Below are 15,069 nucleotides of genomic sequence, written 5' to 3'. Positions count from 1 at the left end.
TATGTGCACTGAACATATATATTTTAACTTTCATGTAGAGTCTTAAGCACAAGACATTTTTGCTTCACCGAGGTTTATTAAGTTGGTACATTAACAGGGCAGTTAATGTAAGGGGAGAGTTCTCCTGAATAATTTACTCTCCGGTAACTAACCTTCCCTAATACACACTCAACGTCTTTAACGCAGCACAACCAAAACAGTAACATTGTAATAGAGATCCTGAACACATCACGATAAAATATCATACAAAATAATCACACACACACACACACTTTGAACCCACACTGAAGTGTTTTTATATATGAGAAACCATGTAACCTATGTATTATATGTTATAAGATTGTGCCACTTGCTGTATAAGATTTAATAATTAGGATTAATGTGTGATGTTTGACCGTGTCATGACCTACTGCGATAAGCCAGAGCAAGGGGTAGCCGGAGTCCTGACTGGCCTTCGGCCAAGACCTTGGCCGCTACCTGACCCCTGCAGCTGTGTTGGGCGTGTGGGAAAGTTACCCAGCAGCAGGGGGCGGGGATACTGGTCCCTATATTAGGGGACCAGAGGACACCCCCAGCACCCCCTTTTCCTCCTGCTGCTGCTTCCTGTCCGTCTCTGTGTCGCTCTGTTGTCTGTGCTTAAGGCTGTACACCCCGGGGTTTTGCTTTGCTTGCTTTCTGCTTTGTAATTTTCTTGCTAAATGTCTGTATGTATTTTTCCTGCTGTTCATATGATTCAGTGTATTAAACTCTGTTCCAAGAATTCTACTCTTTTACAGAGCATCTTTTTGAGTGTCTTGATTTTAATTGGATTTGGATCACCACATTGTTGGTGGAAGAAGGTTATCAGGATGGCTTCAAAATTTGCGACCACAAATACTGTAATAATCCAAGTTGTGATATGTCAGAGAACCGAAAACAAGACACTATCACAGAAGGCAAGATCAGAAACTTTATTTCACAACTTACACTTAAAATGGAGATTTCAAAGAGAGGACGTGACCTACAGTATAGTTCCCAGAAGACAGCATACACTACAAACCAACCACATGCAAATTGCTCACACTGCACACAGTGAAAACAATTCCTTAAAAACCCCAAAATTAGTCAGGATAATGCCACCCCATCCTAAATCTTGGTTGACCATCCTCTATCCCCTAAAAATGAAATAGAAAACTAAATGTCTATGTTTTGTTGTGTTCAGAATTTTTGGAAGGAATCTCATGAGAAAGATTTCTCTTTTAAAAAAGGATTTACTTTGCTTTTGGCAGTTGAAATTACAAGTTTACACAGCGCTGCGGACCTCTATGTAAACCAACAGCATGTTTCACAAAAAGGACTGTACAACATTATATAGTGAGACAAAAACATAGATTATAGCAGCTATCTACCTCCCGCACGGACGTGGCAGTCTTGGTGTCTGCTCCGAAGCATCCTCGGAGACAGAAAAGCAAAACACCTCTCTGCCTAGCCTTGATAATCTAATGTTATTATCCATTGTTCTTCTAGTGATTCAAAGTTGGTTTAGAATATCGTGTGCGGAACTCTCTGACCCAGGGAGTTATTTTAATTATAATCTATGTGTGTAAGCGTGTCTGCAGTTACCCCTCTGTACTCTAAGTCATTTCCCACAATATAGCAGTCTGGACAGTCACACCGAGTGAAGCTTATGACCTTCAGAAGACTGAATGCCAACTCATTATGAGCACATTTGCAGTAAATGTATGAAAATGATTATAACCGCTTATTTTATTAAAAGAAATCAAACATTTTCAATCCCAACAGTTTCTATGGGTTTTTTTAAATGTCTAATATCTCCGCTTATATTGATAAATAACTTGCAGTCAGCAGGACTTGTGAAAGTGATTATATATACTATAAAGAATAAACCTGTTTGCAAGTATCTTTATGACTGGTATAGTACATACTCCGTGTTCTACATTATAATCAGTCCAGTCCAGTCCTTTTTAGCCACTTAAAGTATCTTTGGATTGTTGTTGTGTTTTGGTGCAATTTCTCCTGCCCTCTTGGCCTGATCTCTCTTGAAAAAGTCACTTTTACAATCATAGTCATGCATTCATAAATGAAGGATATATAAAAGTTGCTTTGCCAAAACCTGCTTTTTTTTTTTCTTTCTTTTTTACAAAAACTGATTGCAGCATCAACAGAAATGTTCTTTCTGGCTTAAAATGGCTTACTATCATTCACAAGAGATATGCTTGACATTTGTTTCACAGATTATAGGGTAACAAGTCATTTATAACCATTTAAATGCAGAAAATAATTTTTTGGCATATACCGGAAATCCCTTTTTGGCACAACCAAATACCAATCAGCAGTGAACGACATGCATTAAAAATTCATGTGAGCCCACCACATTTACAAATTTCTTTGTCGCTCCTCATCAAAGAACTATTGCTAGGACCTTGCCTCTCTCTGTCATGTTTACGTTTTTTTTTCTAGTTAATCTGTCACACGAGAAGGAAGATTAAGTGATGCATGAAACACTTTTGTTTTGTTTTTTTAGTAGGATTAAATGCACAAAAGTTGTATTTTTCTGTGTGAAGGCACTGATATTATTTTCAGCAACATTACTGCCATGTTACTTATTAAGTTATTATTACTATTAATACATTACTTCCACTTACCTACATTGTCAAAGTCGATACTGACATCCCTACTTTAGTCCAGTCATTCTTTTTGCCTGCTTTGAGTGAGTCAATAAGTCTTAAATCTGTGTGCTTTAAATCTCAGTGCTTTTCTGTCTTTATGCTTTTCAAATTTTCATTCATGTAACCCACATGCTGCCCACCTCAAACTGGTCACAAAACCCATCCAAGCCTCCATCGTCAATGGTCAATGGTAACTTTATTCTCCCCAGTGGGAAATTGATTTGCAGTCTGCCCATACACAGAGAGACAAAACAAACAAACACAACACACACACACACACACACACACACACACACACACACACACACACACACACACACACACACACACACACACATCTCCAACCCAGTATTGCCTTTGAAGAGGCAAAGCATGAAATGGACATGGTGGACCAGCGTGTCTATTACCCGTTTTGGTGTGATATTGGTTCATCTTCACGACCAACATCTAGACTCTGGGACGGGGTGGGTTCCTATCTTTGATTCTATCACTGCTGTGATGGGCCATTGGAGCCTAATTGCCAAAATAGATAAATTAATTTCTGTCTGACAATAAATCATGTTGAATTCTTCCAAGTGACACCTCCTATAACTAGCTGTTACAGTACAGAAGGAAAGCTTAATGTGACTAAACAGAATCTGACACAAACATTTACTAGAAAGCTTTGTTAATGATTAACAAGTTCATGAAGTTTAACCTTTCAGAATAACAACATTACTTCCTTATTGAATGAACATTCATGTACCAGTATTAGCAAAGAGTGAAGGACTGCTTTAGAAATGGAAACATTTTCTGATATACTTCTGATATACTTCTTCATTTTTGGGTCCATCTCAGGTGAGCTCTCACTTCTTGATGTGGCAGAAAAAACTCTGTCTGTTCACACTGACTTTAAAGTTTTACTTTGTTTATTGTTTGTTTGTTTTTCACTTTATGAGACATCTGTTGAATACATTTCTAGTCCATGTTTAATCATATGTAACCCGAATATTATAAACAGAAATACATTTTCCTGCTCAGATAACATGGATCAGAGAAGACGCAGGTTTGTACACAAGTATTTTAAATGAGAGTAGGAGAGAAGTGCCATGATCCTTATAATTCTCTCAGGGCTTCTCTAGTAATGCTTCTTTTTTTTTTTCTTTTTTTCTTTTTTTTTTTTTGTCTGTCCCATTTGGTTCTTAAGCCGTCAGAATTGTTGTCTGAAGACCAACAAGGATACCAAATGGATTTATTTTGCCAAATGGATCATCATGGCATTGCCGTATTGGTCCATTTGATCAAACTTTGTTGTTATTATTTATTTTATTTTCAGTTGTTACAGATGGGACAGACATGACTGGGGGATAGGAAAGGGAGAAAGAAAGAGAGGAAGGAAAAGAAAAACAGAAGGGAAAAGGGACAGTGAGAAAGGGCACTTACAAAGACAAAGAAAGGAAAAAAAAAAAAAAAAAAAAAATCTCCTGGATCACCTGTTGAGAGAAAAAAGAAGAGAAGACAAGCAAAAAAAACCAAACAAAACAAAGCAACATACTAAACACAACACCATCACGTTAATCTAGCTGAGTGTGAACAGCAGTAAATACTAAATATTGAAAGTTGTTGTGCAGCACGCAGAACAGACAGCGCACAATGTGGTTTGAAGTAGCAGCTAAGAAAGGTGTAGTTTATGTCTCACGAACAGTGAACACCCGTGTGCACACCTGTGTGGATCAACGCGCTTGTATACAAAAGGTTTTCCCATGTAACGGTCTGCTAGAGGGTGTGGAGGCCCATAGCCCCGTCCCCAGGGCATGAAGCAGGCATGGAGGAGATCCAGGCTCCAGACATCCAGAGGACCCAGAGTGCGAGAGCCCAAGGAGTACCACCGGAGGGGCATCCGTGCCACCTTCCTGGGAAGGGCTGAGGAGATCCCCAGGCAGAGGGGTCACCCAGTAGCCACGGAGCAGAAGCCAGAGGGGGCTGCACCGGCGTGCCCGCCGGCTCTGCCGGCAGCCAGTTGTGCCAGAGTGAACCGAGTTGCAGGCCCCGAGGCCGGAGGCCCGAGGGCCCCCTTTGCCCCGGAAGAGGCCTGACCAAGCGACAGGCATCGGGCCCCGCCAAGTAGCCACCGGGAGTGAGCTGGTGCATACCTGAGCGCCCTAGTAATGCTTCTGTTGGCTCCCCTGTTGGCTACCTGTTTCTGGATTATGTTGTACGTGAATCTGTCAGTGTCAGTTTTGTTTCTTGACTTAACCTGCCGTGTGTACTTCTTTTTCTTTTCAATTTTTCAGTTAAACCTATAATGAAAATAACTTGAACTTTTCAGACTTGCTTTATTTTCTACTGATCAATTAAACTGTTTGAGATTTATTTATTTATTTTTTTATGTGACTGGACATCAACGTCTTTATATTAACATTTCAAGTTTTACATCTTGCACTAACACAGTTGCACCACATGAGGGAGGCATCCTGCAAGTTTTCTGGTGCATTAAATTACAAAAAAAAAAAATTTCATTCACCATACTGAGTCAGTAGATTTTTGGTCAGTTTGACAGTTGAACATTCCTAACTGCACACCTCACGGATATTTAATTAATGGCTTTGTTACTACAGCTTCTTGTCTTTGTGGCATTTGCAAGTAAGTCTCAAAATTAAGATGTTCAGCAGAACTTATGGTCTCGTTACAAAAAGTCATTTTTTCCTTCGGTTGTTCGCCAAAGGCTTAGAGTAGCAACAAGTCACCAAAAGCAACAGCTGGTTACCAGTTTTAATAACCACGCGAGAGCGAGTTCCTGAAACTCGATCAATTCAATTCAATTCAATTTTATTTATATAGCGCCTAATCACAACAAAAGTCGCCTCAAGGTGCTTTATCCGATCAGAATTATGTGCAGTATTATTCGGACAAGCTGACATTAGACTTTAATGAAAATAACTCAAACTCTTCAGACCTGCCATATTTCATGCTAATCTTTATATATTTCACAACTGTTTTATATGTTTGAGTAACAACAGCACTTTTCTATTTGTCTCCCGCAGGTTTCACTGAAGGAGAAGGTGTGTTGCCTGATGGTCCTCTGAATGCAGCTGTAGGAGAAACTGTGATGTTCACTACAACACTGACTCCAACAGAGAAACCGTTTAAATCTGTGAACTGGGCTTTTAATTTCTCTAAGCTTATAATAGTCGTAATTAACTCAGAAGAAACTATTGGACCTGAGTATGAAGGCAGGATCACCTTCTTCCCATCTAATGCGTCTTTGGAGCTCAGGAGTCTCACTCTGGATGACACTGGACCTTACAGTGTTAACATTGTACAAGATGGAATACTCCCAAGTGGCCGAACCACTCTGGTGATATACGGTGAGCAGATGTAGATATTCAACAGCTTAATTGTTTTTGCAATATTTAAGCAAGTTTACAATATATTGAACATGTAAAAATACCTGTAATGATTAGTACAAGTTTGTTACATCTCTCCTCACTGCAGTAAGGCATTCTTGCAATAATTTGTCTTATTCTTAAGACTGTGATATTAAAGACTTTAAAAAGTGGCTGTAAGAAACTGAATGGTTTATTTGAAGGTAATATTGATCCCCATAAAACAAAGAACAAGCTGAGAACTCAATTGTCTCATTTATTCTGTTCAGAATAGTCGATTAAATGGAATTTATACAAATTAAAATATTTCAAGATTTTGATTGGTACAGTATTTCTTTCTTTTATTACTATTCTGTCTTTTGAGGTTGTGTATGTAATATAATATAACATGACATGGTTTAGCTGGAATTGATTTGTAATTGTTTCAATGCTTATTTTCTATTTTTGATGCCAACAATGAAACTATTTTTCTTTCACAGAGAAAGTCTCCAGTGTGTTGGTAACTTCCAGCAGCACAGACTTGGTTGAGTTCAGTGGTTCTGTCTCTCTGTCCTGCTCTGCCTCTGGATCCTCTCTCTCTTTCCTCTGGTTGAACGGCAGCTCTGAGGTTACAGCAAGTGACAGAGTTCAGCTCACTGATGGAGGCTCCAGTCTGACTATAATCAATGTGACCCGCTTTGACCAGGGACCATTCAGGTGTAGTGTGTCCAACCCTGTCAGTACTGGTACCAGTGATCCAGTAAACCTCTCCATCAGCTGTGAGTTACTGGGATTTGTTTATTTTTTAAATTATTAGGTGATATAAATTATAGTTTAAATCACCTAATTCACAGTGCAGTTAGTTTCATTTAGATGGTTTTGTTTTCATACGTTACAGAGTAAGTAGATTTCTTTTATTGTGATATAATGTGTATATAACCTCTCCATCAGCTGTGAGTTACTAAACTAAATGTTCAGTAATTTATCTGAAAACATCTGCACACAAGCATCAGAGTGTTTAGATATCATTTTATATTTCAGAATATTAGATATGTCCGATAAACTGAATAAAAGATGGATGAGATCTTTTTTTCTGTTGACATGATGTGAAGCAATGTAGTTGTGAGAAATACTTTTACGATTTCACAAGAAAAACTGAATTTAATATACTTTTACATTTTTCATCCACCCAACATAATTTTTCTCTGTTCCCTCTACATTTAGATGGCCCCGAAAATATCAATTTGATCTTATCTCCACCACAAGGATACTTTGCTGTGGGGTCAGACATCAGCCTCACCTGCTCAGTTGGATCCAGACCTCCTGCCCAGTTTAACTGGTTTCTGAATGGAGATCAGCTGCTTGATACTGGATCAGAGCTCAGACTGATGAATGTTCAGATGAGTCACAGTGGAAACTACAGCTGTCAGGCCTTTAACAGCAAAACTCTGAGATCTCAAACATCTCAGCCTTCAACCATCACTGTACTGGGTAAGTTTGATTTATTGTCAAAAAATGTAAGATTCATGCATTCTTTGCTCTCTGGATTCTCAGCCACATGTTAAACAAATTCTTCTTTGTTTAACATGTGGCTGTTATGAGAACAACTTTGGTTATGATTTCATTACATATTGTGAGCTATATGCGAGTAGCCTAACAAAAGAGTCTTCAATTCATTTCTGATGTGCTAACAGGTAGTAAACATTATTTGGATAATTTATGGTTTGAGGTTAAAAGAAAGACTTTTTTTTAGGGTATTTTGTATTTATAATTAAGTAAAGCATGAATAAATTGTTATGCACTTGTTTTAAATATATATTCAATCACCATGGGATAATTGCACATTGGGGATTAATAATGAATTAACACTAGATTTACTATCCTGCGCAAATTTGCGTAACTTCCCTAAACCCAATACCCCCTAGAATTACTGGCTTTTTTATTTTCTGGTGCAAGTCCCGAGGTGTTAAGCACCCCTGCTGAGATTTTCACAGGTCGTCAGCTTGTTTCTCCTACAGCTTTTGTTGTGCAAACCACCCATTGTCCTTGAGGCCTGGCACATTTGCATTTGCTCACTCAGAGTTGCTCAGATCCAAGGCAGGCCAAACCTCTGTGTTACAACTTTCAGAAATGCCTGATAGAAATGCTTCAACTTACTCATGAGATTTTGACCACATTTTTTGCAGAAGTCACAACTATATTGAATGCACGACCGTTGTTGCCAGCTGCAAGAAATGCTTGGTAGGGAACAGCTGTTCCCTACCAAGGTTCGTTTCAAAGTTTGAAAGACTTTGAAATAAAACAGACTTGTGTACCCATATATTGTGAATGTCTGTCTTTTGTATGTAGGTTGTAACACAGAGGTTTGGCCTGCCTTGGATCTAAGTAAACAAATGCCAATGTTGCACAAACACACACACACACACACACACACACACACACACACACACACACACACACACACACACAGAGCAAATCTGCATTTATTTGTCCCACAAGTGGAAAATCTGCATTGTCATTGCAAAAAGTGGACAGAGCACAGTATAGAAAGTGCACTATACAAACAATCTGGAAACATAAATATGGACACGTGTATTCAAAAATATTGGTGTATGTATACACACACACACACACACATATCTATCTATCTACGTGTGTGTGTGTGTATATATATATATATATATATATATATATATGATATAGATGTGTCTGTGTGTATAACTAGACTTTATGGTTTAAGTTCATGAACTTATGGCATTCATTTCAATCCTGTTTGTAAGAGCAATCATGTGTCCTGTTGGTGCCATTGTGGATTGCTGGTCAGAAAGTTTTCTGGTGCCACTAATCAAAGAGACAATGCCCGAGATAGATTCATTTCAATTATGCAACACCTTCGATTTGATGACAGGGACACGCGGGCAGAACGGGTGAAAACAGACAAATTTGCAGCGATCTCCGACATCTGGACACGCTTCAACGAGAACTGTGCTAAGAGTTTCACCCAGGGGAACACATGACCATAGATGAACAGCTGTTCCCTACCAAGGTTCGTTGTCCATTCACCCAGTATATTGCAACCAAGCCAGACAAATTTGGGATCAAGTTCTGGATGGCCACGGATTTGGACACCAAATATGTCTGCAGTGCATCTCCTTACTTGGGAAAGGACCCCAGTCGTCAGAAGGGAGAGAGGCTGGCAGAGAACGTGGTCATGAAACTGATGGAGCCGTTTTTGGATGATGGGAGAAATGTCACAACGGACAATTTCTTTACTTCACTGTCACTGTCGCACAGACTGCTGCAGCGCAAAACAACATTACTGGGCACGGTGAATAAAGTCCGGCGTGAACTTCCTCAACTTGCAAAAGATACTGCAAAGCGAGAGGTATTCTCCACTTCAGTGCTTTTACAGTGTGGTGTGTAGACGTGTTGGACCAAATGGCACGGATGTATTCTGTAAGATCAGCAACACGCAGGTGGCCAGTAGCGGTTTTCTACAATATGCTGGACCTGGCGGCAGTGAATGCCTACATTTTGTACAAGGCATGTACAGGGTGGACAGGCAAAAGAAGATTGTTTCTCGTCTTCTAGCTCAGCAACTTCGTTGCCGATTCATGCAGCACAAGGAAATCTTAGCACAGAGGCAGGCTGCTGCAGCTGCTGTGCCAGGGACTGTAAAGACAACACAGTGCCAGGTGCAAGAGAGCTGCAACAGGAATCGCAGCAGATTTACCTGTGCAACATGTAAGAAATTCACCTGTGCCAAATGCAGGGATGATGGACACTGGGTCTGCAAACCCTGTAAAGTTTGAAACACTTTGAAATAAAACAGACTTGTGTACCCATATATTGTGAATGTCTGTCTTTTGTATGTAGGTTGTAACACAGAGGTTTGGCCTGCCTTGGATCTGAGTAAACAAATGCCAATGTTGCACACACACACACACACACACACACACACACACACACACAGCAAATCTGCATTTATTTGTCCCACAAGTGGAAAATCTGCATTGTCATTGCAAAAAAGTGGACAGAGCAAGGTATAGAAAGTGCACTATACAAACATTTTTTATATATATATATATATATGTGTGTGTGTGTGTGTGTGTGTGTGTGTGTATATATGATATAGATGTGTCTGTGTGTATAACTAGACTTTATGCATATTATATAAGGTGTGGCTATATAAATATATAAATATATGTACAACTCTGTGTATATATGTTTATGGACAGGCATGCAGGCAGGTAAGGAAGGAAAGCAGCCTTGCAGGGAAGGAAAACTTGAATCTCTCATGGTTAGGGGTTGGGGAGGGTGTGTTTGCACAACAAAAGCAGGAGAACAATGGAGCTGACGACCTGTGAAAATCTCAGCGGGGTGCCAAGAGGTGTTAAGGTCGGGGGGAATTTACGCAAATCTGCGCAGGCCAGTAAATCTAGTAGTAGGGACTTGCACCAGGGAAAAAAGGCTCAGTAATTCTAGTGTTAATAGGAACACTAGCTAATTTTCAGAGCTTTGGGAGTCATCATTGCTACAACATAAGCTAAAGAACCATATCATCAGGATGTTCATAATATTAAAAATGATAGTATTTAGCAGTACTTAGCTTTGCATATTTTGAGAGAGGATCATACAGGTATGTTCTGTCTTGTCTACATCACCAGCAAGCAGATAAACCTCTCTTTTATCTCTTAGTTTCTAACCTGTATGTAAAGAATTGTATGTGCATTTTCTTTCTTAACAATTTATCTTTGGGCAAACAGAAAAAATATCAGGTCCTTCAATTTTGCTTAACTCTTCAACAAACCTGCCAGCTGAGGGAACCTCTGTCAGCTTAACCTGTGAAGCTTCTGGCTCAGTCTTTACCAGAAACTGGATGAAGGATGGCTCCAAACTGACCCTGACTGACAACATGACCCTTTCTGACAATAACAGAGTGTTGACCTTTAACACTGTGAAGAGGAAAGATGAAGGAGAATATTTTTGTAATATCAGCAACCCTGTCAGCAGTGATGGAGCTAAATATGTGCTGATTTTTAACTGTAAGTAACATGCTGTTCAGTTTACACTAATTGTTCACACATATGGCTATATAAATTTTGAGGTACAATATTGGCACTACTGACAATATATTTAATCAATCATTGCAACTTTTTTTTTATTTTAATGCAATGAACACATTTATTGTGTGTATTACTTTAGTATGTGTCCTTCAGATGGACCAGAACATTTTCAAATTGAAGTTCCAAAAAAGATCCATATCAATATCAAAGACACCTTAAATTTGACTTCTATCCAACTGTTCATGTTCATCTATTTTCAATAGTGTTCAGTCCTTTGGGGCAAGCCAGCCAAGTGATATAATCTCTCCAGTGAGTCCTGGAGTCATCCTATTCAAATGCTTATTTCTTTCAATGCTTATTTCTGCTACTTGTATCCACAACCTCATTCTTTCAGTCAATAGCAAGAGGTTGTGACCATAGATAAGGATAGAAACGCTAAATGACTGGTAAGTCATCACCTTCCCATTCACACTCAGCTCTCTCTTCACCTCAGCAGACCGTACATCGTCTGATTTGGTCTTAATACCATGGTCTAAGATTGGAGATGCTGTTTCTAATTCATACTAAGCTACGCATAGCTCCAGTGCAAGATGGAGGTCAATAGCTGATGAATACAAAAGAGCTAGATCCTCCACAAAAAACAAACATGAAATCCTGAAGCCACCAAATTGGAAGACCTCCCACAGGATCTCCTAATGGATGCAGGATCCACCAAGGACCTTGTAGTCACAGCTCAATGCAACCAGCTCAGCAATGGAGGTGTGGAGCATGGTCAGCATTGACTCAATGTTCCCAGCCTCCTTTGCAATCAAAGCTCTGCTAGAGGGGAGAAGTCAAGATCTTGTGGACTGGGAGCTCTGCCAGATGTTCACAGCACACCCTCACTCTACTAGACCTTTGGGTACATCAGGACTGTCTGACATCCTACCTCACAAGATGATCCAACTCACCACCAGTTGCTCAGAACCCTTTTTGGGTCTATAGTCACAAATGGCAGTCATGACCTAAACCTCAAAATGAATGTGCAGAGAAGCAACCCCAACATGCACATTTGCCAGTTGACCTTTGATCTTACTTTTGCGCTTCACATGTGCCTTTCTTTCAAGTTGACTCCAAAATGCATAAATAAAGTATTGTCAAGAGAAATAGAAAGCGGTACCTCTTTAGTTAGAAATATTGTAGTATAATAATATATAAGAAGCTCAAGTTATTCATGTCTATTTATTTAAAAATTATTTTCCATTACCCACTCCTTCATAATGTTTTTGCAATCAATGTAAACATCTATTATGCCACCCATATCTGATTTGTACTGCACTAGAAACTTCTTAAAGTACATTTAAAAAGAACAAAGAAGACAAAATGTAATTTGTTAAAAATATAATGCTATTCCCTTTAAAGGACATACTCCCAGAGAGTGAGCTGCAATGCACCCTCTGAGTGCTTCTTGTTTTTTATTGTTGTCAGAATCTCTTACCCAGGACCAATTTGCCTTGGGGCACCCTGCCAAGGCCAACCCCCCCCCAACAACAGCTCTCGAAACCACTGGAACATACAAACTGCAGTAAGGTGGAAATATGAAGGGGTTAAATTTGACCTGCTCTTCTAAATCCACACCTCATTCTTTAATTCAGTTCAATTCAATTTATTTATATAGTACTCTTCACAGGATAAAAACCACAGAGTGCTTCACAATAATATAAGAACAGAATCAATCAATGAGTCTTAAGCTACTTTTTAAAAGAATAAATACAATCAAGGCTATGCAGTGATGGAGGGAGAGCATTCCACAACCTGGGGGCCACCGCTCTAAAAGGTCTATCTCCTCTGGTCTTAAAACGTGTTCATGGGACTACCGTGGGGTTCTAAAAGATCAGAAATGTAGGCAGGGGCATCGCAATTCAAAGCTTTAAAAGTCAGTACCAAGATTTTAAAATGAATTCTAAAATGTACTGGGAGCCAGTGTAATGAACATAAAACTTGTGTAACATGCTCTCTTTTTCGTGTCTTAGCTAAAAGCCTTGCAGCAGCATTCTGGACTAACTGGAGACAGTCAAGATTCCTTTTGCTCAAACAAAGAAAAAGACTGTTACAATAATCTAAGCGAGATGAAATAAAAGCATGAATAACCATTTATAACTCAGATTTAGACCACAAAGTTCACAGTTTGGAGATATTTCTGAGCTGAAAAGGCAATTCCTAATTAACTGCAGAGAGTGTTGTTGGCAGAATCAAAAATCGGGCAGATCATTACCAATTTGGGTGACTACATAAAAATAGAGGTTTTTAAGCATCACTCTCTCTTTTCTGAAAGAGTGAAGCACACTTCTTAAAGATGGAATAATGTAACTGAGAGAGCATCATCATCAGCAGTGTGTGGATTTGATGTGAAAGGTCCCTGTGTGCTCTGATACTCTTGGATTTTGCAGTGTGCGTATAGTATGGTACCACTAATAGTTTAAATGATGTACATTTCCTGTAGTTTTAATATTTTCCATGAACTAAATTTTGGAAATGTTTCCCAACACTTAACCACCCTTTATCAAAACATTAATCTTCAGCGAAATATTTGCTGAAACTACACAGTGCATTCATCATTTTGACAAATACAAGTGCACTTCAGACAAAGGTAGCACTGACCAAAAGTCCTCTGAAACCTGTTCAATTATGAAATCAAACAAAGAGAGAAATTATTGGAGAGTTTTGAGATGGTGAGACAACTTTGTGTCATCTTTATTTTATCTCTATTTGAACTTCCCCAGACCAATCATCAGAATGTGCTGCAGGTTGTATCGCTGGAATTGTAATCGCATGTTTTTCCATCATTGCTGTTGCTTGTGGTGTAGGATACTACTTTTATAGAAGAAGGTAGGTGGATAATTTCTTAATGGTTTTATTACTCTTGAAATCTGTGTACTCAGTCCACTTCTAAACACTTTTGGTACATAAGCATAGCTTATCAGTGTTATATGTAATTCATTTAACATCATATCATTTCATGAAATAACCACAGAGGTGCAAGTATTTCAGTACACTGTTAGTTTGAACAAACAAGTCTTTATCATTTGTCATTAAGATTGGATTTAAATAAATGTAAATGTTTAGTGTTACAGTTTTGTGTAACTTTGTGGGCAGATTTTGACAATGCTTCATTTATTATATTTAGAACCAACAAAAATCCACAGACACATATTACAGGTGAGTAATATTTTAATATACATTTAACTTGCACATTTTAATAACAAAATAAAGAAAGTATAAATAAAATTACTGTATCAAAATCTGTTTTTTTTACAAGGAGAACATGTGTATGAGAACAGTTCCCCATATGACAAGAAAATCTGAATACTTTGATTACATTTCCATGTTAAGGTAAGTATTAAATTCACTGTCGTGCTTGATTAAGAAAGAATAATTTATACATTACATTTACACAATAAAGAAAAGAGTGAAAGATTTTATCTCTGTATAAAAATCTGTCATTTTTCCATTAGTGTTAAAAGCTAATGCCCACTTGCATGCAGTTTATAAAGTGTTTTGTTTACTAGAAAAAAATGTCTATGTTTTCTTGTATTGCAGATGAAACATTTGTGAAGTCTCTATCTGCTCCAGGAAGACAAAAGTTATTGTTTTTGTTAGTTTGTTGGTTATAATATTTTGGGGGGGTCATTATGAAAATATTTAACAAGAAATATGAAGATTGTTTATAAACTATTAGCCTAATACAATAAATATGAAGGTTTTCTCTAAGTTTGAATTTTTTTAAGTTGATACTATTTTGATATAGGTTATCTTATTGATCATTAAATGTAAAATAAATACAACCAATACACAGAAGTTGTAACCCTTGCTCTTACATCAGTTTATCACTCATATGTTGTCCTGTATGTTTTAATGCTGAACTCTGGATGATTACAGAAAGCCTTCAAAGGTTTTGCAGGCCTTGTGCTGTCTGAAGACACAGAGAAAAGCAGTACTGTCAAGTTTTAT

The 15,069-nt window shown here is 38.4% G+C and overlaps 1 protein-coding gene across 4 annotated transcripts; it reads left to right on the top strand.

The window, feature by feature from the left end:
• The first annotated feature begins 3,403 nt into the window (after positions 1 to 3,403).
• LOC120442656 (carcinoembryonic antigen-related cell adhesion molecule 5-like) lies at positions 3,404 to 14,764 on the top strand. 4 transcript variants are annotated; one of them, XM_039619538.1, is made up of 9 exons: positions 3,404 to 3,506; positions 5,693 to 6,016; positions 6,514 to 6,792; positions 7,238 to 7,504; positions 10,876 to 11,058; positions 13,842 to 13,947; positions 14,246 to 14,277; positions 14,378 to 14,451; positions 14,659 to 14,764. In XM_039619538.1, exons 1-8 carry the CDS (start codon positions 3,449 to 3,451, stop codon positions 14,422 to 14,424), a joined length of 1,296 nt encoding a protein of 431 aa, XP_039475472.1. In that variant the 5' UTR covers positions 3,404 to 3,448; the 3' UTR covers positions 14,425 to 14,451; positions 14,659 to 14,764. The 4 variants fall into 4 exon arrangements, with proteins under 4 accessions (XP_039475472.1, XP_039475471.1, XP_039475470.1 ...); XM_039619537.1 differs by having other exon boundaries at positions 10,831 to 11,058; XM_039619536.1 differs by having other exon boundaries at positions 10,780 to 11,058.
• Positions 14,765 to 15,069: the final 305 nt, after the last annotated feature.

The sequence above is a fragment of the Oreochromis aureus genome, linkage group 11 (genome assembly GCF_013358895.1).
Source record: "Oreochromis aureus strain Israel breed Guangdong linkage group 11, ZZ_aureus, whole genome shotgun sequence".
Lineage (NCBI taxonomy): Eukaryota > Metazoa > Chordata > Actinopteri > Cichliformes > Cichlidae > Oreochromis > Oreochromis aureus.
This window is presented reverse-complemented; position numbering and strand designations above follow the sequence as displayed.